Raw genomic sequence first — 21,011 nt, 5'->3', positions numbered from 1 at the left:
AAATAGACAAACAATGACATTTGCTGTGTTATTTTTCCTGTGATATTGCAGTCTCTCTGTAAAGTAAACAAAAAGATAGCATGCACGTTGTTGTGTATATATTTGCGTGTGTGGGTGCTCGGCTCATGCACCTGCCAGGTGCGTCCATCTCTTTAAGTCGGCCCCACGGGCCACGCCCATGCTCCACAAATCACATGAAAGGCTCACCCTCGGTGCGAATTGCTCTTCTCAAAGGCAACTTTGATGTTTGAAAATGGAGATGGGTGTCTTTGAAAGAAAGGCCTACAGGTGTATCAGTGCCAGGGGAGGGGAATAACAGTGGCATGTCTGACACTGGGTGCTTTCCTGACTGCTAATGGCTCACCATGACTCCCAGATGTATAACCTGGAGACATAGTGGCCTACGCACATAATCACACTCACACACAAATTGTGGCTAGCCTCAACAATCAAACTCATGACCACCTACTTTATGATGTAGCAGAGAAGACAGTCGCCTCAGTACCCCTCACAGACAGATGGGAACAGATAAAGGCGAGATTTTATGTCTTCTCTGGAGAAATGACAGTCTTTGGCGTCTGCAGGGACTGGAGGCTGCCGACTGTGACGTTCCTCCTCCCTGGGGTAACTCCAGACGCGTCACTTTTGCCTCCATTGATTAGAAGTAGAGCAAATATTGGTCAACTGATAAATCCACTGGAATGCAGCAGTGCAAACTGAATGGGACTGGACTGATTTCAGAGAGGAACTTGGGTGTTGGGACAAAACATTTACCACATTCTGAGGTCTGAGGCTTGTGATTTGTGACAGATGAGGACAGCGTCCTCCAGTAGACATGCAGGATCATGGTCTACGCATTACACACAGCCAAAATCACTCCACTGTTAATTATTCTGTAAGATGTTTTGATGATTTTGTGTTGGAGTGAGGGACTGCAGGTCAGCTGCTGTCAGAGTCATTAAAGTGTGATAGCACAGACATGAAAGCATCTGTAACATAATCAAATTTTGCCGTGGGAGGTAAATAAAGGACTTACATGGAAGCTCTTTGACCACTGTTGCCACCTTAACCACATCTAGAAGCTTTGAGGCCAACTCCCTTTGAGAGCCACACACACACACACACACATACACACACACAAACAGAGACAGACACACACATGCACACAGCTGTTGGTAATCCTGCTTAGGCTCTTTTACTTAAGCTTTCCTGTGAAGGCAGAGCTAATGAGTCTAAATACCACGACTAAACTGAGATATAAACAAAGAAAATATAGCCATTAGTCTAATACAGGCACTTTTTCTCTCTTCTCATTGCCTGTTTGCTCTTCGGCATGTTGCTGCAGCGTCACTGCACAAGTTTCTGCTAAAAACAGGAAAAAAGAAGAACATTGTCTCACATTTTGAAACAGTGCGACGTCGTCTCCTCGGGCCAGCTGATGACTGTTGGAGACAGGCGCACAATAGCCTCGGGGTGAAATGCCCTTTCTTTTCTCACTCAGACAAAAATTTCCACCCTATATTTGCTGACGCCAAATAGGACAGCAAGACACAGTAGGAATTACCGAATCATTTACAGACGCCCCAGACAGCGCTTTTAATTCACTCTGATGATGTAAGGAGAAAACATTGTTTAAGAATCAACTGAGAGGCTCGGCCAATGTCGCTACTCAGCTCTCCCCTGCTCTGTCTCTCCACCTTCTGCCTACCCACTCCCCTCTAAATTCACCAGCCAAGCGTCTTTCCTGTTTACCTACCTATGAAGGGAAGTAAAATGCCCACTCTGTATGTGCTCACTCTTCCTTATTTACACTGACCCATACAGGAGGGAGCCATTACAACCTTTCAGCCGTAATTCAATAAAAGTTCCGATCTGCATTTAGAAAAATAAATGGCCCATGAGTGGAGGAATGTTTTCTCCCCCGCTGCATTATGACAATAAACCGTTTTCTGTGTTTGGGCAGTGGGGACAGGGGCGGAGTGGGGGGCGGTTTGTGGGAAGAAGGCACCTGCTGGTTACTGGAAAAGACGCTGTGTACCACCACCATGCGGTTTGGATATTTATTTCTTCAGGCCTTAATGGTTAGGAACAGTGAGCAAATAATAGGTGTAGCAAAATCTTTCTTTTGCTTCCAGAAGCAGAGAAGGTTGTAATCCTGTGGGTAAACACAGAGGGAAACCTTGGCTCTTCAAAATAGGCTGGAAACATCACAGAAAAGAGGAGGTCAGTCTTTGTAACGCTCAACATAACTGCAGCAGTCCACTAACAGCTTGATAACCTTAGAGAAGCTACTGAAAGTGAAATATTTGCATGTCTACACAGTGGAAAATTCACACATTTGACATTTCACACATTTATTTTGACCCACCTGGAATATCAATTGTTATTCTGTGGAACTGTGTGTGCGTGTTTAGGGGCAAATGTATGCTTGTTGCACATTATTGTGAGTGAGATAGTGTGCACAGAGGTGTGAACACGAAGCCGTTTAACACATCTGCTGGTGCTGCATTGATGTATGTGACAGCGGCAGCTTGCTTTCCTTTCCCACAGCCTTGTTAGGGCCCCCACCTTTCCCCCAGCATCTCGCTGCTTAGAAAAACCTGACTACCACGTATACACACACACACACAGAGAAAGAGACATGCACAACAACCCCATTCAGCATTAGACCTAAAATAACACACTCAAAGCAGCTTATTGCTTTAATATGATCTGTCACTGCAGCCAAATAGACTTCTATGCTCAACAAGGCCAAAGCAGAAGCAGCAGCACTGGGAAATCTACGAAGTCTGCAGGCAAGCAGCCAAAACGGCCTGAAAACAGCCCTGCTCATATCACCCCCAACATGCCTCAACTCCCGAGTTACACAGTTACGCACACATACACACATACACACACACACAGAGTATAGAAATGGTGGGACAAAGGAGAGATGATTGCTCTTAACGTTCTACGGGCCTTGATGTATTGTTAGAGAATCCGGGTGCATTGGGCCTCGTTTTGGCACCCCTTCCTTCTCCTTGCCTGTCTCAACCTGCCTGGCTGTAGGGCTGCCCTTGTGTGCCACTACTTCTGTTCCACACACACACACACACACACACACACACACACAAACAGACACGCAAATAGCTTTATCCCCTTATCAGAAAAGGAAGGCTGTGCTCTTTGCTCAAACAGTCTCATGTAGCAACTTCCGCTGTGAGCAGCTTGTTTTCAGGCCTCAGAGGGGGATTTTCACACTGCTGATGTCCCCAGAGAGGCTGATGCATGTGCCTGAGGGACCAGATGATCCCGCAGCTGTTGCCACAGAGGGTGTACTACAGATAAAGACTGCCAAAACTTTTGGTGACCTCCTCCTGAAAGCTTAGATATAAATATTGTTTCCACAGAAGAAAAAAAAAATTAAAAAAATGCCATATTGATGAATAACACTTTAACTCACACCTGGTTTATTTACAAAGAAATAAACAGTTTGTGCATCCAATTCATGGTAATGATATAGTTGTAAAAAGGAATGCATTCATACTGAAAGTATTACGAGTGTTATGTAAATGAGTGTAAAGTAGTGTAATGTCTGTGTGTGGCTAGCATCCACTCAAGTAGGCCCAGACGAGACAGCCACAATCACCAGCCAAGGGTAAAACCCACATCCTTCAGGGTCAGCCTCAAAACAAGAACTTTGATTTGCCCCACTGTAAATACCCAACTATGTGATTGGTGGCCATGGGAAACACTGTGCCAAATACATTTGCTGCAGAGATGCTTTTTGAGATGTGCAGTGATGCCAGTAATAGACTGAAAAGGGAAGTATAAGAGAGCATGGTGGAAAGAATCAGGGTGGGAACAAAAACACAGGGGGTTCAGGTCCGCTAGAGAGGAGGAAGAGGAAGACAGGTGTACAAGGCTTTGCTCAACAGATGTTGAAACGTCCTCAGTGTCTGTTAGGGGCAGGAAGTTTGCATGTAGGCAAGTAGGCCTCGCTGCAACATATGTTCAACTGTCGCCCCATATCGCACTGTGTTTTAGGAGGATGTCACTCTTGAGTTCACATCTTTTCAACACTTAGCTTTCACTATGTGAACACATGCAGCATGGGTTTCCCTGAACTGAAGGGAAAGGTTGTGGTAACTGAATTAAAACAGCACAGCAAAGAAGCTAAAAGTGAAAAGAAAAATATCAGAATCAGCTGCTGTTTTGTAGCCCTCATATTAGAGTCAGAAATGTTCCTTACTCTGCCCAGACATTTTTTGTATGTAATTCTATACCATACTTACACAGACTTTACAGTCCAGACATAGTTTTCAGTGTTAAGTGCGATACATGCACTCCAAATCAATTCTGGTCTGTTATCAGGGGCCTATCAAGTCCATTTATACGTCAAATACAAATATTTACACTTCAAATATATTCAGAGCAGACTTGGGCCGCGGCCAAAGCACGTATTGCCCTTTGCCATCCAGATAGAGTTTCACTTTGCCCCTGAAAAAGCACCCAGCCCTTCACTAAAAAGAGCTTGTGTCTAATGTGTCTCCCTTTGGACGGGAACATATGTTTCTTTCTTAGAGACAGAGACAAACAGACTGAGAATGAAAGAAGTAGAGAAAAAGTGTGGGATGAAGGAAGGCACCAGGTCATACTGTGTGATCATTTAGCTGTGGCGTCGGTGTTTAAGGCCTGGCTGTCACCTTACTGAGCAAACACTGTCTCTGTGTTGACCTGATACGGGCTTTGTGGATGGAAGGCTGGGCAAGGCTCAGTGTAGTTTGTTGTTTATGTGGTCTGGCTTTAGAGCGGGTGCAATCGTGAAAAAAAAAAAAAAAAAAAAAACTTCATGCTTTTCAAATCACTTACACTTGAACCCATTTCCATGTGCTTCAAAGCATTGGGGCAAAAGAGCAAAGCAACAACTCAAGTTATTCTGCAGCAGAGATAAAACATTATCAGGAAATAAAAAGACACGCACACACACACACTTGCAGAAAACAAAGCAGGGCTGAGAACGGCACACCCATTTCTTCAAAACACAGCCATCGCCTTTCAGTACATCGTTAATACCAGACATTTTATATCAAGCATTTTATTCGTTCTTCACAGACTTCCATAATGCTTTCAGATGATGCGACCGCTACTCTGAGAGGAGGCTAGTAAATCTACAACCTTTAGCATCCATTTCGAGTCTGGGTGCGTATTGAGCGCTGCTGTTTAGGCCTCATGTGTGCATTGGCCCCCATCTCCCAGCTCTATCTTGTGGTTATGATATCATAGGGAGAAAAACAAGGGCATTCTCTCCTAAGTGCACCCTGACACATTAAATATTCATCTGACCACAGAAACCCCTCTGAAAAGGGGCTGGTGTGGAGCGCTCGCACCCCTCTGGCCCCCGGCCCTGTAGAGTAGATAGAAGTCAAATGTTGGCGGTCTGAGCGGACACACTGCGGCTACAGCCAGGGTCAACTGGCCAAACAGAGCATATTAATACAAGGTTTAACCGGAGGATACAGGTCCTGTTTCCCTGGCTCTGACTGATGATTTAAACTGTCATTAAAACTTTTTTCTGTGAGGAATTGTTTTCTTTCAGTGCAGAGCAGAAATCACGTTTAAAGTAGGACTATCACATGATTTAAACCACACACAGAAAGGTTAAGGTATATGTTCATGGTAAATAAACAGTTTAACTCAGTATGGCCAATATCCAAGTGAGAGTGACACTAAACAGGAATTTTAATTTTTTTAAATAGGAAAAATAATAGCTCCCTTTTCATTCAGTATGACTATAACAAGCTTCTTAACTTTCTTCTCACTATTCCTATTGTAGCCACACAGTTTTAAAAGAAAAAAGTGACTTGCAAAATTGACACAGATGCAAGTTAAAAGAAAAAAAGTTGACTTCTTTAGGAGCTACTGTTACAAATCAAAACAAAAGAATGGGATTAAGTGTGAGTGTGCAGCAGTGGTAGAAGGCAGAGGGAAAAAGAGAGGAGAAGAAGAAAAGAAAGTTTTTTTTTTGTTGTTGTTTTTTTTAGGTACCTCTCAGTGACTGTGGGTCCCGGGTTAATGAGCTCCAGGCCTTGTTCTAATGAAGCCTCTGCTACCCTAAAAATCACCTTCTCACAGGCCACTAAACCCCCTACTGGACGCTATGAACAGTGTGTCGCCAAACGCAGCGTGTCCTTGCCAGCTGGACCTAGGCCACGGGATCCACAGTTAGGCTTGCGTGTGTGTGTGTGTGTGTGTGTGTGTGTTTGTGGGCAGTTGAATGATCACTTTCATCCCTAAAGAGCCAGCCAATTCATCTTAGACCACCACTGGCCACAGAAAAACTGACCAATTATCATTTTTTTCCTGCCTGTCTGTCTTTTTTTCCAACCAGAGAGCAGTGGGATGTATCATTTCCCTGACCTCAGCCGTTTGAGGTGGTGTAAATCTCTTAATAACTACACAAGGACACATATAGGGGCTATATTTGGAGGGCTGCTTCCCCTGGCCGCCCCTGCTCTGGCCTGGAACAGACAGTAGCCACAGTGTCTATGTGGCTGATGGAGCCGGGACCTGGCGCTCTGTCTGTGTGTGTGTGTGTGTGTGTGTGTGTGTGTGTGTGAGCGTAAAAACGCTGGCCTTCATTCCTTCCATCACGGTTTAAAGAGAAGGCAGACTGGCCGCGTGCATGTGAGTGTGAATAAAAAAGATATTACAGAGTGTGTGAGGGGGTGTGTGTCTGCCCAGGACATGTTCCTGAGCAACAGCACGGAGCAAACTGGTGGGCCAGTGGGTGGAATCACACACACACACCTCGTCCCACGTCCTAATGCTCGGGAAAACAAACAGCTGGGGAGCAGCAACAGAGCTGCTGTCTCTGCTCAGACGTATTAGTCATGACTGAGTCTCTTTCTTTCTCACACAAGTAAAGTGCAACGTAACGGTTGATCAGTGTGTGTGAATTTTAAAAAAAAGGGTCTAAGTATTCAGTGCTGCACGTTGACTTTGAACAGTAGGGAGTTTGATTTCAGTGCCTGCCTGTGTTCAGACATTATCTGTTTATCTATGTGCGCCTGCATAGCCTGTTTGTATCTGTGTGTTGGGCGTGTTGAAGCTGGATATTTCTATATAGTTTGTAAAGAGTGGATGGAGGGGAGGTGGTGGTGGGCACAAACAAATGGACAGAGCGGTAAACGAGAGGAAAGTTTACCCATGGGTCAGCCTCTGAGGGAAGATATATTGCCCATGGGTCAGTGGAGAGAAAGGACGGGCAAAATCCATATTGGTCCGTCTGCCTTGCCCCCTTTATATAGTGATAAAATATTCAAATCCAGCCATTACTTCACATTAGGCTACTCTGTAGAGATGCCAGGGAGAAAACCACAGAATGTATACATGCTGGTTCACACACAGTTTTGGTGCATTGATAGTTACATTAAAATCTCTTCCTCCCATTAGAGGCAAAGCCCTCATCCGGACTCACTGCTGACATTTAAGGTGTGTTCACATGTGGAGCGTGTGCACATATGTGTGCATGTGAACATGTGTATTTGTACATGTGAGTGTCTGCATAAAAGGAATGATCAGAGGTTTTTCTTTTTTTTAACCGTCTCCTTGAACGGGACATCAGGGAGATGTGATCAGGGCTCTAAGTGCGTTTGTTCGTTTTCTGAGCCTGGATAAATGAGATGCAGCAGATCTGCTTCACAGTTAATTCTCACCGCCTGCACACACATCAACACGCACAAACACACCTACAGAAGTTGTTTCAGTCTTTCGCTTTCTCTCTGTTGTGTTTAGCACTGATGACTATATGGTTTGGTAGCCTTGTCTGGGTGTTTCCTTCTGACTAAGTGCTCTGTCAGTCAGACCTGAATATGTGTGGGTGTGTGTGATGGGGGTAGATCTACTCATAAATTCTTGTTTTTTCAAGCAAGATAACACTTAACTCCATCAGTTCACAGAAATGCCTTATTTAACAATTTATAGTTGATTATTTCCTAGACTTTCAGTTCGGGGAAAACAACATTCCTCAAGCAATTATTTTCAACCACTTACGCCGTCGTTATCTGTGGGTGACGCGGCAGCAGGTGCAGCTTTGGTAACACTTAGCGTCTAGCCAATGTATTTCAAGGTCTGCTGACATTCTAATAATATTTTTGTATTTGGAAGCTGAAAACATGGCGACAGTGTCTCTCTCTTCCCTTATATAATTTCATCCTGTGTGAGTGTGTTTGAATTACAGCGGAGGATATTGATGGGCTTCACAGTCCAAGTTAATTTCACATTAATTACACTTCAGACAAGCAAAGAGATGTTGTTTTGCCACAACATGTCTAACTGCCCAGCTCCATTAATTAAATTAGGGAAAAGGAGAGACTTTCCAAAAGGACTCTTGTTGTTTTTGCTGTTTTTGTACAACTCTGGAAATATAAAGTGCCATTTTGTGCCATTTTCCTGGTTGTGTAGGTGGTAAATTGGCAAGACCTTGATTTCTCTCTTACCCGTCCTCCTCATGTCGCTTGTTTCAGGGCACAGAGTGAAGATAGAAGACCCCCAGAAGATGCAGTTCTCGGACAGGCTGTCAGAGATCGAGCGCTACCAGCGGACTATGCGAATAGGCCCAGTGAACAATAATCCCCGCCCCATCCACCAATCCCACCTCAGCACCACACAAGGTGAGGACCACTGACCCACACAACCGCAAACAACCAACATCCACACAATCACCACAACAGTGTAAATTCAACTCACATTATTTGCCATCACTTAGGAATAAATACCTACTTTAACAAAACAAACATACTTAGTTTTATTTGGCCAGTGGGTAAGTAATCTGTAACACAAATCTGTTGCACATCAACACACCACATGCCATTCGCCCAGCATTAAACTAAGCCAAGTGCCCTTCATGTGCGTTTCCTCCACGGGGGGCTTTTGAGTTCTGTTCCACTAATCTGCGAGCTGTTATATGTGTTGGCCGTCCGAAGGGAAGCTCATGTCAGCTCTGTCCCCGGATGCCCTGCCTTGGTGGGTCCAGGCCCCACAGAGTGCAGGGTTGATTCTGTGGCCAGGTGGCATGGCGGGTGCTGCCAACCAAGCTTGGCCTGGGTGCTGAAGCTGGCCTCCGCACACCGCACACTACAGCCTCAGGAATGTAACAGCCGCCCGCTACCTTGGCAATCACGTCACTCTCAGACTGAGACTCAGACTGAGGTGGTGCGATGGAGGGGAGGGGGTTGTTTCAAGCATATGTGTGTGCTGTGGACATCTGCGTGGGTGACGGTTGGAGTGAGGATGAGTGTTCACTCTTCATCATATGTCAGAGCCTCTTTAACAGGATGCCATGTCTGCATGCAGACTAAACACACACACATACACACGCACATGCGCACACACATGCACACACACACCTCTCCCGCCTACTCTCTAGTTCTCATGCTAGCTAATGAACCTCATTACCTTTGTATCAGCATGTTGCTGTGTACAGGAGGGCTTGTTTGGGAGCGCTGGGCCGTGTGTGGGTGGAACTCTATCAGTGCGTATCACAGTCATACACCAGTGTTTGGCCTTGTGCTTAGCTTAGCCAGCGCTGAGTCACCAGTATAGTCCTATCTAACAGCTGACTGTGGAGAACACGGGGTCTTTCAGCCTGCTCCCCCACGTCCTTACTTAGTGTTGACGTTGATTCTGTTCCCTCGCACAGCCTGTACTGAGCAGAAAACATGTCAGCCATTTTAGAAACACCATCGACTGGTTACGCTGAAAATAAACAGTGTGGAGCTTCAACACAATACAGCCACTGTGATGATAATTTTCTGATGGTTTAGAGTTTGGCATGAGCTCTGTACGTTGTCTGCCAATAAAAAGCCCCCTGCAGCTAAGCTTTTACTGGGAGCTTTAGGTTTCTGAGGCCTGACTTGAAAACAGGGGGGGGGTGAGGTGTACAGACTTGGTCCAGACAGCAGATGAAGAGCAGCTCTTTGCTCTGCTCTCGTCTGCCTCGCACAGGATTAGGGCAGGAATTAGAGCGTCATAGGCTTGTCAGGCTTCAAAGGGCTGCGATGTTGCAACTCACACACGTACAGTATATGCACTGTGAGCAGACACAACATATTAACATCAGTTGGAACTGTCAGCGGCTGTGGAGGCCTTGAGCTTCACGTTACAGCTGCCAGTGACTGGAGGCCGTCTATAAGAAGTGTGTGTGAGTGAGAAAGAGGAGGGGAAAGGCTGTAAAAACCACACACCTTAATCTGTGGTATTACCATCATGACGGCATACCGCAGGGCAAGAGTGGTAAAATAATTAAATAACAGAGCAGAGGGCCTGTCTCCCTCCCTCCTCATCTATCTGTTGGAGTGTCTGAGTGTCAGACTGGAGATGTATGTCAGTGCGCAGATCACACAGAGCGCTCCTGTATGTGTATGAATCATGCACAGACAACAACACAGCAGTATTACAAGCAAAGCCCAAACAAAAATAGACTTTGTTGTAATAAATCCCGTTCAGAGACACAGCGAGATGTTTACATATCAACAGCACACACGTATCTGCTTCTGGCAGCCATGCCAGACACTGTTGTATTTTGCAGATACTTTAAATCCCAGGGCCTGTTTGTTTGGGAATTGCCGGGTGATAGATCGCCCATCAACACGTTATAATTAAGTGGATTCCCGTCTCACTGTTACAAAAGATGTTTTCCATTATCCAGGGCTGGAACCTTGCATTTCCCCCTGAAGACGGCTAAATAAGAAAATACAGTGTCATCTCCTCCTAAAGCCGCCTTGCTTCATTGTGTTTGTCTGAGCCATGAAACACTGTCTCAGTCCTGTTGTCAACAGGACACCTCTTAAGACGTCTGCTCAACGCTACCCTGGATTCTTAAATCACACACACACACACACACACATGCACACACACACACACACAAACACACACACACACACACAGACGATTGCAACACAGGCACATTGAAAACACAAAACATACACACAGACACATACACAATTCCGTGCTAGCGTTGCAAGTTCTGTGTTAGTGGCCCAGACAGACAGGGTAATTAAGAGCTCATTACAGTGCATGCAGTGACAGGATTCCTGCACGCTGGCAGACGCTGCATTTGCAGCTTGTTTTTGTTCTTCAGTGGCCACAGGTAAGCCTGCTAGACATGTGGAATGATTTTCAGAGAGGGCGGAGGGAGTGATGTGTGTATGTGTGTGTGTGTGTGTGTGTGTGTGTGTGGTTGAAAATGCGTGGTTGAACTAGTGCAGTCAAGCAAATATGACACTTAAACAATCAAGTACTAAATTGTTATTCAGGTTTTCAAAACCTCAAGTGAGGTACATGTGTACACTATATGTATCTGTGGGTGGCAGTTTTTTTTTTCCTTTCTCTGATACAGATTGTAGTTCATCCTCTAACATCTAACTGTGCCATTGCACTTATAATCTATACATACTTCTCCCCAGCTTTAAGAAAAGCAAACAGCTGATAGAAAATTAGATTTCCCTCAAAGTGTAAAGCGGAAAACAGATTCCAGTTTTACCTTGCTCCATTTTAAATGCAGACAAAACTCAACAAGCCCCTGGCACAGCCTCTAACAGACAGCCGAGACGAAAGCGGCCCTTTTAACTTAAATGTGTTTTAACAGTGAGAGAGATGGGGAGGGGGGAGAGAAATCCAGCAGCAATTTAATCATCCAAAAAGAAAGTCCTGGCACTTTTGAGGTGGTATCATTTAACATGTTATTTGTTCCAACACCTGTGTGTTCCTCTCTGAAGATGAATATCAGATACTAGCATAACGTTCCGCCATCAAGTCAAGTGCTCAACGCTTTGATGAGGGCCCAAAACTGTGTGTGCGTGTGTGTGTGTCTTTGTGAATGTGTGTGTGCACATGTGCCTGTCTGTCTGTCTGTCTGAATGTGTGACCTGTGTGGTGATGTTAGTAAAAAACACGAGTAGAATCTTGCAGATATAATAAATCACACCTCATTTTTAAATGTACTCAACATTTATCTTGCAAATTCTATTCAAACAGGAGCAAACTTTTACTGTTGATGACAGCAACACAAATGTTGGTATCTCTGGCTTCCTCCTGCACAACTGGCACACATCTGCTGCAGCTGTGGCCCTCTTGTTCAGTATGTTCAGGCTGCGGCCTCTGGACTGGACTTTAACGTGAGAAAGTCCTGTTTGATGGAGGACCAGCCCAACGCAGCCATGCCCCTCCTGCCTCGTCCACAGTGACCACACTGTTTACTCCACATAAACAAGCGGGCCGGCCCCCCAGGTTCGAGGCAGCGCGCTGCTACTGCCGCTCACACTAATTCACACATCCAGGATGACATGATCAGCCAATTAGAAGCGAGAGTAAGACAGGAAATTAGCACCGTCAGGTAGCTGTGGTGTGGACTTTTGAGTATAGCCGTCACGCTAGTTGGGTTTCATGCTGATTTCTGCCAAACCCAAGCAGGAAGCTGGCCCTCTGAGGCCAATACAACCAAAACGAGCAGGAATCTGGACCAGTCCTTTAGACACTCTGTTTTACTTCTTCACTCCACTATTTACATAATATGTCAATGGCTGCCACAGAGTTTATTTGTTATGGTGCCTGAAAGCTTCACTTGTGGTTACTCTCTTTTTGTGACCCTGAGATGAATAATTCAAACTGAAAATGTTTCTGTTCTCCAACAAAAAAAAGAATCTTTTTGAAGCCGCCTCCTTAGTGGAAAAAAAGAAAAAAAAAAAAGAGAAGTGAGAGCAAGTTTTTTACCAGACTCAACTGTTTGTGTAAGTTATAATTTCACATCAGAGTCAGGCTGAGTTTTACATTTCAGCAATTACAGAAACTACATGTGTGCCATGAACAGTCTCTATTGAGTCTGGAGAGAGGGGAAGGGTGGGAGGACGACAAGCTCTCAAAGAGAACATAGGATTTTTCAGCCCATGTGTTTGTTTTTGCTCACGTTATAAGTGAGGGCTCAAAAGACATATCAAATGTCCCACATAGCTGAGCCAAGGCCGTGTTCCTCCCCTCTCTAACACGCTCTCTTTCTCTCTCCTTCCTTTGCTGGCGTCTTTCTTTCTCTCTTGCTTGCTCTCTCACATTCTCTCCCCGTTGCGACGCCTAAGGCCTGAGCGGAGCAGGAAGCCAGCACAAGGACCGGCATTCACTGTGTCTCAATGACACGCTTCATTACGGCAGGCGCGTTACATGTCTCAGAGGCGTTGCTGGATCCGGTCACGAGGATGGACGCCATTTTGGCTCAAACATCTTCTCAGCCATCCCTTTCATCTACACATGCACTTTCAAAGCAGTGCATGTGTTTATTTGTGTCCTCCCCAAAACTGCACTGGCACCACCCCAAAGCTACTTATTAGTGACGCAGTCGCCACTTCTTCCCATCTCAGCCCCTTCCTTCCCCACTCCTCAGCTCCACCCAGGGGGTTGGTCCTCTTATTAACAGGGGTAATCTGTGCCTCTGGTATTGACGTTGTCTGCTGGCCAATCAAAATATTTGAAGGAAATGTTTATTTTTTTGAGCGAATCGTACCAGCTGCTTGCAAGCCTTTCTGAATAAGGCCATTTATGTGTAAGAATTTGCCATTGTGAGGCATAGTGCGGGACCTCTCGTTGACTGAGTGCTGATTTGGGCCTTTGCAAAGGAAGTGGAGGAGCTCCAGGGGAAGCAAAGATGTTACACATGCTGAGACCAGTTCGGCTATAGGTGAACAGCCCGGCACCACCCCCCTCTCTGCTCCTGGCATCCTTCTCCATCCTAATTGCCTCTACAGGAGGTTAGGAGTTTACTATATTGCGGTATCTCAACAGCGGTAGGTAGAGTCATAGTGATAACACATGGCTGACTGCTGCTGTCATTAAAAGTAGAGCACCATGAGTTAAATGCTACGCAGGGTTCTGTCTTTATAATGAAAATATTTACATGCATTTGAGGAAAAAAAAACTTTTAAGGATATGTAACACTGTACAACCCATGTACTGAGACTGCCCGTGTCCACAGGGCTCCGTGCAAGTTGTCTTGTAACAACTGCCCCGTCTCAGACCTAGAGCAAACAGCCTCTGTTTGTGTCAGGCCTCCTGTGGTGTGGCCGTTGAGTGTGAAGCAGGGTCCCACGCGTTGGGCCAGTAGGTCCTTGACCCTCCCTCACTTCCTGACAGCTTGGTTGGACAGGCTAGTGAGTGTCCTGTGCTTCACAGGTCTCCGCTGCCTCTCCGGTGTCTCGCCTGAAAGACCCAAAAATATCTCCCATGCACCCATCAAGCATGTTTTTCCAAGCCTGGTCTCACTGTGGTGAGAAACCCACCCCTCCTCTTCCCAGTCTTCACTGCTCAGTCAGCAGAGGCCAACCTGTGACAGGAAGACACATCTCCAAACCGCCAGATGTCAAGACAGTTTTGACAAGTCTGTCGTGGAGGGATTTTTTTGGAGCCAACTTTAGATTTCACCTCACTCGTACACATACACAACCCACACGTTTCTCTGCATTGAACAAAATTTTGCATTCCTGCACTCTCCTGCACATCTCCAGTGACTTCTTTAAAATATGTAGATCCAAGTGCTCACCTGCTGTTCACATTTTGTCTTGCAACAGCCCTGTGGCCGGAGCAAATGGACACCCCCGCTCTGAAGACATGCAAGGTGGAGGAGGATCTGAGACCATGGCCAGGTGAGACATTTCAATGTCCTTCCTCTTACCTTTACTGTGCCATGGTGTTCTTTGTAACTGTGCTTTCACTTTAAATTTCATGTGAATTAATTTGATGTAAATGAGAATTAAAAAATAGTTTCTAAGGGTGTTTGTTAGTTGTCAAGACGTAATCACAATGTGAGGCCCAATCAACAAGCAGCATGATGGGTGAGGTCACTAGTAATTAATGGAGTTAGATACAGGTATGAAAAATACAGGGGAGATAATTGAAGTAGTTTGGACTGCCAAAGATAGTTCACACCTGTATCATATGATACATCTTTAATAACTTCTCAGAACAAACTGAAGATTCGCAAACACATTTATTTTAATTAATAGACATGCCAACAGCCTTTGAACCAAACAATGTTGAAGTGGAGAAGCTGGAAAGGCAGGCATAACTCAGGGTGTGCCATTCGCTGTGACAATTTTGGAGTCTGTTTCGTTTTGCCCGTAGGGCCCTACTACATCCCAGAACATTCCTAGGACGCCACCACTCTGCCTGCCTTCTTCTTCCTCTTCTTCTGTCCCTCCCTCTCCCTCTTTCTTTCATTTGTTTCTTGGTGATTTGGATCTTTGCTGCTGTCTAACAGCCCCCACAGTCTCCTACCCATCCCCTACCCAGAAACCACCACACCACACCAGACACGCTGAGTCATCCACTCACACTGTGATGAGGACACACACACACAGAGAAGAAAGAAGAAAAGACTTAGATCTGGCTCGCTGATCTTGCTCTCTTTTCTACAATTCATCAGATAGGATATGATGCCTGAAGCTGAAGAACAGAAATGTCTGAGTAGTGAGTAAGGCCTTTTCTAGCCAGTGATTTACTGCAGCACAAGACATTCAAGATGATGTGAGTGACAGTGATCGTTAATAAGGGAACATGTTTGAGATCTTAAAGCCTAAACTTGAAATTCCAGTCCATTGCAACAATAAAAAGAGATGGGAAAAAGCACAATGACTGATAATGATACTTGTATTCATTTACCTTTAGCCTTACAATAACAATAACATGCTCTATGGTCAGCAAAACACATCCCATCAGTGGCTTTACAAGGAAGTACCAAATCTCTCATAGACGAGGATTTACTTAACAAACTTATTAATCATGTCACCTTTGTTGATGCATTAGGAAAATCTCAGGTTTTTTGTAATCACAAACCTCCTTCAGCCTTGCTTGTATTGCACGTCACAAGTTTGGAACATGCAAAATCCTCCGCGCTCACATGATAAAGTGCCGAACATGGATGAGGCTTTGGGGCTGTTGACCATGGTGCCACAGAACAGAGGTGATTATCATTTGCATTCGACATGATGTTCCGGCCCCAAAGCCTCTGTGCTTAAATAAACACCTGGAGATCATTTGTGTTCATTTGGGTCTCCTGTTCTTTGGATTGTGCAGCAGCAGCAGCTCTGCCCTGGTATTAAGCTGCCTCGTCATCATCACCCTGTTATCAACAGTGACAACTCATCCTCATGGCATCCCATGACATCCGTTCAAACCACCCAAACCAGTCAGCAAATCAAACAGACACACTCTACCTCTGACAGCAGTTATAAAATCCATAGCACGGCACAGCAGAGTCTCTTTGGGGATGTTATGAGGGAGAAGATTAGAAAACAATCTCACTGCACAGCACAGTTTGTTTTTACGTGTAGCTGGATGAGCCTGGGGCTTGCTCTCTCCTTTTTCCTTCCCTCCACTTATTTGCCTGAGACACCATTCCCTGGGCGCTGGCCGTCACAGTTTGCATCAAGCCTGAGTAAACATTTCACAGGTGAGCGCCTGGATTTGCATCTCCCCATTGCCAGCCACCACATGTGGACACACACGCATACACACACACATAGCTCTGCGCACAATTACACACACAGACGTGGCCGCCTCAAACTTGCCCTTATGTTAACAACCAAAATCAGTTTCTCCCATAAGCAAATGAGGCAAACCTCCCGTCATATCTGGGTTACACGCTTGACTGTGGACTAGTGGACTGCTTGAGCTAAGCAAAAAGGAGGAGGAGGACTCCACCCTTGGTGCCGCAGAATTAAGTGTGTGGCGCTAGGCTTCAGAGCTAGAGGAGAAAGGAGAAAGAGAGAGTACGGGAACACTATGTTCTCTATAAAAACCCTGATTCCCAGCTACCCGCTTCATAGACTGGGAACATCACAGACGGCAGACTGTGCCAGCTAGCCCTCTGGGGTCCATCCCCTCTCCTGTCCCTGCAATTTAACCAACACGTTTCAGATGAGACTAATGGAGATCATGTGTGGTTTTAGGCCGCAGAGGTTACAGGCAGCTACTACTAGGCTCAGTTAGGAAGACCCTCTCTGCCAAAGATACACCACTGTTACCACAGCCACAACAGTGAAGCCTGTACTTATACTGGGTGGGGGAGGGTGGGGATGCAGTAAGGTATGCAACATGGTTAAGAGGGAGAAAAAGCAGACTGCAAAACTTTACTTCTCAATTACAGAACAGTTTGTTTAGCCCTCTCCTCCAGAGGGAGCTACTGTACTGTAGAGAGGTGATGGTGGTAGCAGGCTTCCTCTGGCTCACAGCCAAGAGGCTGGTACTGCACAAGCCCATTAAGGTGTTGTGATAAGTGTCCAGTCCAGTTTCCGCTGACAGAACACAGGAGTCGATCCCCACCGCAGTTTAGCCAACACGTTTCCACCGACTCCAATTAAATGCAGATCATGAGCGGGGTGGGCCGCAGCAGCCAGAGACATCAAGTGCCCACGCCACACATCCCCTCCCCTGCTTCACCCTGAAGCCTAAATTTAGCACAGACAGAGAGAAGAAGGGACAGAGACAGAATGAGAGAGAGAGAGAGAGAGAGAGAGAGAGAGAGAGAGAGGAAGAGATTGTGAGAGAGAGAGAGAGAGAGAGCAAAGGCTTTTTGGGAGTCCGGTAGGAATTAGTGGGCCGACTCCACTTCACCCGAATCAACAGCAGCTGAAGGCTTGGATTTTCCTCGCGTGAAATCAGATATGGAGCCTGACTCCAGTGCCTGGTAGACTCTGGAAAAAGAAACAGCCCCCCCACCACCAAACTCCCTCATCCCAAAAAGAAGAGGAAATTCAACTGCAGAAATGTGTTGTTGAAAAAAAAACGAGAGTCTTGCAGGGGCCATGGAAATTGCAAAGGAACAGATTTTGTAGCTGAAAATGGACCCGGTTCTCCAGACATAGGGAAAAGACATTTGAACAAGACCGTGGCACGCAAGTTTGGCATTCTCCCCCCTCAGGGCTGTGGCGTGCAACCGCTTGCTATTTCACAAATACAAGCTCTCTTTTCTCTGCCATCCAAATCCACATTTTACACTTGCAGTCATGTGGGCACATTGGACCCATGAAAGCCACATGCGGACAAACAAATAACCATGGACTGAGGTGTGTGTGGGTGTATGAGTGTGTGTACAAGTGGCAGGTGTGGATGGAGCATACTGTATGCTGACACCAGGTATGAGGAAGTCTGCCTAATCATTGCAGAGAACAACCAGATTAAAGGGCGTTTACAGTTGGAGAATACTTCAGTCTGGCCGTTAGCCACCTTAGCTTTTTCCAAAATATCTGAGTGTCATGAGCGCAAAGACTCAACATGCTTAACCCGTGAGCCAAGACTTCTACCTGAGCATTATAATGCAACGTTTGTGGAGGCAAAACAACTATGATGTTAGTGTGTGATTTCCCTGACTGTTGCTCTTTGGTGACATGTGTATAAGCTACAGAAGCTTCATTGGGGAGGGTAAATATCTTAGAGGTTTGCTAAGCACAACCTAAATGGCTTAATACATATAAAACTGATATGAGACCTTCTACTAATCCCAACCCAGTGGCGCCAGCAGCTGTAATCCTGTACGCACTGTGCATACATTTATGTTATGATTTTGTTTGTTTATTTTGCTAAATGAATCTAACGGAGATTTGGAGATTTTAAAATGCCCATACACACTCTTTCATGTGCTTATACCCCAAAAATATCAAGGGTAACAAAAAATGCAGTGTACTGCTGATTTAGGAAAGTAGAGAACGTGCAGAAAAGGGCCTCAGGTTAGACTCAATCCCAGTCCATTGCAGTTAAACATAAGTCTTTAAGAACTGTTTGCTACCAAGTGAGCCGTTGGTGCACCACACTGTGATGTTACTTTTACGTATAAAAAGCAACCACACATGTATTTTCTCAAAGCTTGTCAGTCTACTGCTAACTGATGGACTTCTCCAATCCACTTGTAAGCTGTGACTAGTTTGGTTTTACTCAACATTACAATAGGGACGCAGCATTTTAACTTCAAATATGGAATGACACGGGAGGGGTGGGAAACCTAAAGGTAGCCTACAAGCGGACAGGTGGTCCTTGTGCGTACAATGAAATATAAACCTGCCAGCACCATTGCACCAACCTATACTGTATAATACAGCAGAAACATGGAACATAACTGTCCCTGCACCACAGTCCAAGCAGGCAGTGCTCAGAAGTCCTACATGACTGCAGGACTGTGAACGTGTTCATATCCGAAGCTCAGGATGTGAGATCAGCCAATAATACTCTTCAGCTAAGTGAGAGGGGCAATATGGTGTTTGACTTAAGGAACTAAGTTGGTGACAGTAGCGGCCCCAAATCTCAGAGAAGCAAACTGCCAAGTCAAACCTTCGAGCAATATTTCTATTTCCCTTTTGTCAGCTGAATAAATTAGAGAGTGTGCAGTGAAACTGAAGTCCTAACAGCTGGGTCCAACTGTACTCTGTTACCTGTGAGATTACACTTAGCAGTTAATTCTGACAGGTCCTGGACTGTGATACACATTAGAGGATATTCACACAGAAACACACTTTTCTCTCTCTTCCTTTCCATACCTCTTTCCTTTCATTGTCCTTTTCTGTCTGTGATTGTGACAGTCCGTCTCTGTCGCCCAAGTATGATTTATGATGAGTTGCACAACGGCGCAGAAAGCCATCGGTGTTTATACAAAGCACCCCTCACCACTGACAATGCTTCTTTTCATTGCTCTGAGAGAGACAGAATACTGTGCATTGCTCTCTTTTTTGAAGGAGTGGTAGGAGGGCTGGGGTGAGGGGGCCTTCTCATAACTTCAGTCTTGTGCACGGGGCTGTGGGATGATGTGCTGTCAGTGCTTGATGACTGTTATTAAGCAAAAAAATGTCTCAGTTCATTACTTTGAGCAAACATTTCCATGGACAGGCATATCGCAAGAAATCTGAGCTCAGAATTGGGGTTTTGGAGACGCTTGCTCTTGTTGAGATGTGGGTTGTTTTTTGGACTAACAGAAAATGAGAAATCTCTGAACCCCTTGTTTCATAATCATAACAGCAGTTTTCATTCATGGCTGAATGTTTGTTGACTTTCTCCAACCTTTTGTGTCTTTGTTTCTGCCAACAGGGACTACAGATCTCTTCCAACAGAGAACCACCTTCCCATCTCTGTCGCCGCTGACTGACCCTCGCTTCTCAGACCCCCGCATGCATTACCCCGGGGCCTTCCCTTACTCCGCCAACACCTCCAGCACTGGCATCAGTGGCCTCAGCATGTCAGCCTCTTCTAGATACCACACCTACCTGCCGCCACCCTACTCAAACAACCAGACCCAGAACTTCCAGTCCAACTCCTACCTGTATTACGGCACAGGCTCTGGATCCTACCAGTTCTCCATGGTGGCGCCAGGGAACACCGGGGGCGAGCGTTCCCCCACCCGTCTGCTGTCCTGCTCGGGGGCCGGGGGCACCGGAGGGACCAACAGCCTGATGAACCCTGGGTTGAACACCCAGAGCGAGGGCGTGGAGGCCGACGGCAGCCACAGCAACTCACCCACGGCCATGAGCGCTTCAGGCCGCTTGGATGAGTCCGTCTGGAGGCCTTACTGACTGACTGACAGCTAGACAATCAGAGGGTGTGGGAGAAGTGAGGGAGGAAAAGTAAAGAGGAGGATGAACAAAAAAAAAGAAAAAAAAGCTGAACACTGAAAGAAAAAAAACAAACAAAAAAAGAGAAATGCTGCATGTTTGTCTTTTATTTCTCAAGCACTCGCTTTAAAGACTTTTGTGTTTTACCGGCTCTCCCAAGACTTCCATGTTTTTTGTAAATTTTGAGTGAACTCCTGCACTGTGCGAAAACATGTACTCTTAAGGGACTATTAAAGCCATATAAATTGAGATGATGTTCAGCTGAGACTGTAAATAGACGTGAGAGCAAAACCAGAGAAGCCATAGTAATGTTTCAGGATCATTTGTCTGATGTGAACAGGTACTCACCAGAGACAAAAGAACAAAGAACAGTGGAGGTCTAATCAATGCAAG

The 21,011-nt window shown here is 45.6% G+C and overlaps 1 protein-coding gene across 2 annotated transcripts in view; it reads left to right on the top strand.

Moving 5' to 3' along the window:
• The window catches only part of runx3 (RUNX family transcription factor 3), a 46,695-nt gene extending 25,981 nt beyond the window's left edge, over positions 1 to 20,714 (top strand). The window contains exons 6-8 of one of the 2 annotated variants that reach the window (XM_071471156.1): positions 8,508 to 8,654; positions 14,595 to 14,669; positions 20,098 to 20,714. In XM_071471156.1, coding sequence (XP_071327257.1) covers positions 8,508 to 8,654; positions 14,595 to 14,669; positions 20,098 to 20,579 — 704 coding nt within the window. In that variant the 3' untranslated portion in view covers positions 20,580 to 20,714. The remainder of the gene's footprint in view (positions 1 to 8,507; positions 8,655 to 14,594; positions 14,670 to 20,097) is intronic. The other variant, XM_071471157.1, reaches the window with a different exon arrangement.
• The last annotated feature ends 297 nt before the right edge of the window (positions 20,715 to 21,011 follow it).

Source organism: Trachinotus anak, unplaced genomic scaffold (assembly GCF_046630095.1).
Source record: "Trachinotus anak isolate AG129_WGS33_773 ecotype Australia unplaced genomic scaffold, CSIRO_AGI_Tana_v1 ptg000033l, whole genome shotgun sequence".
In the NCBI taxonomy this organism is placed as follows: domain Eukaryota; kingdom Metazoa; phylum Chordata; class Actinopteri; order Carangiformes; family Carangidae; genus Trachinotus; species Trachinotus anak.
Note: the sequence above shows the minus strand (reverse complement) of the source record. Positions and strands in the feature narration are given on the sequence as shown.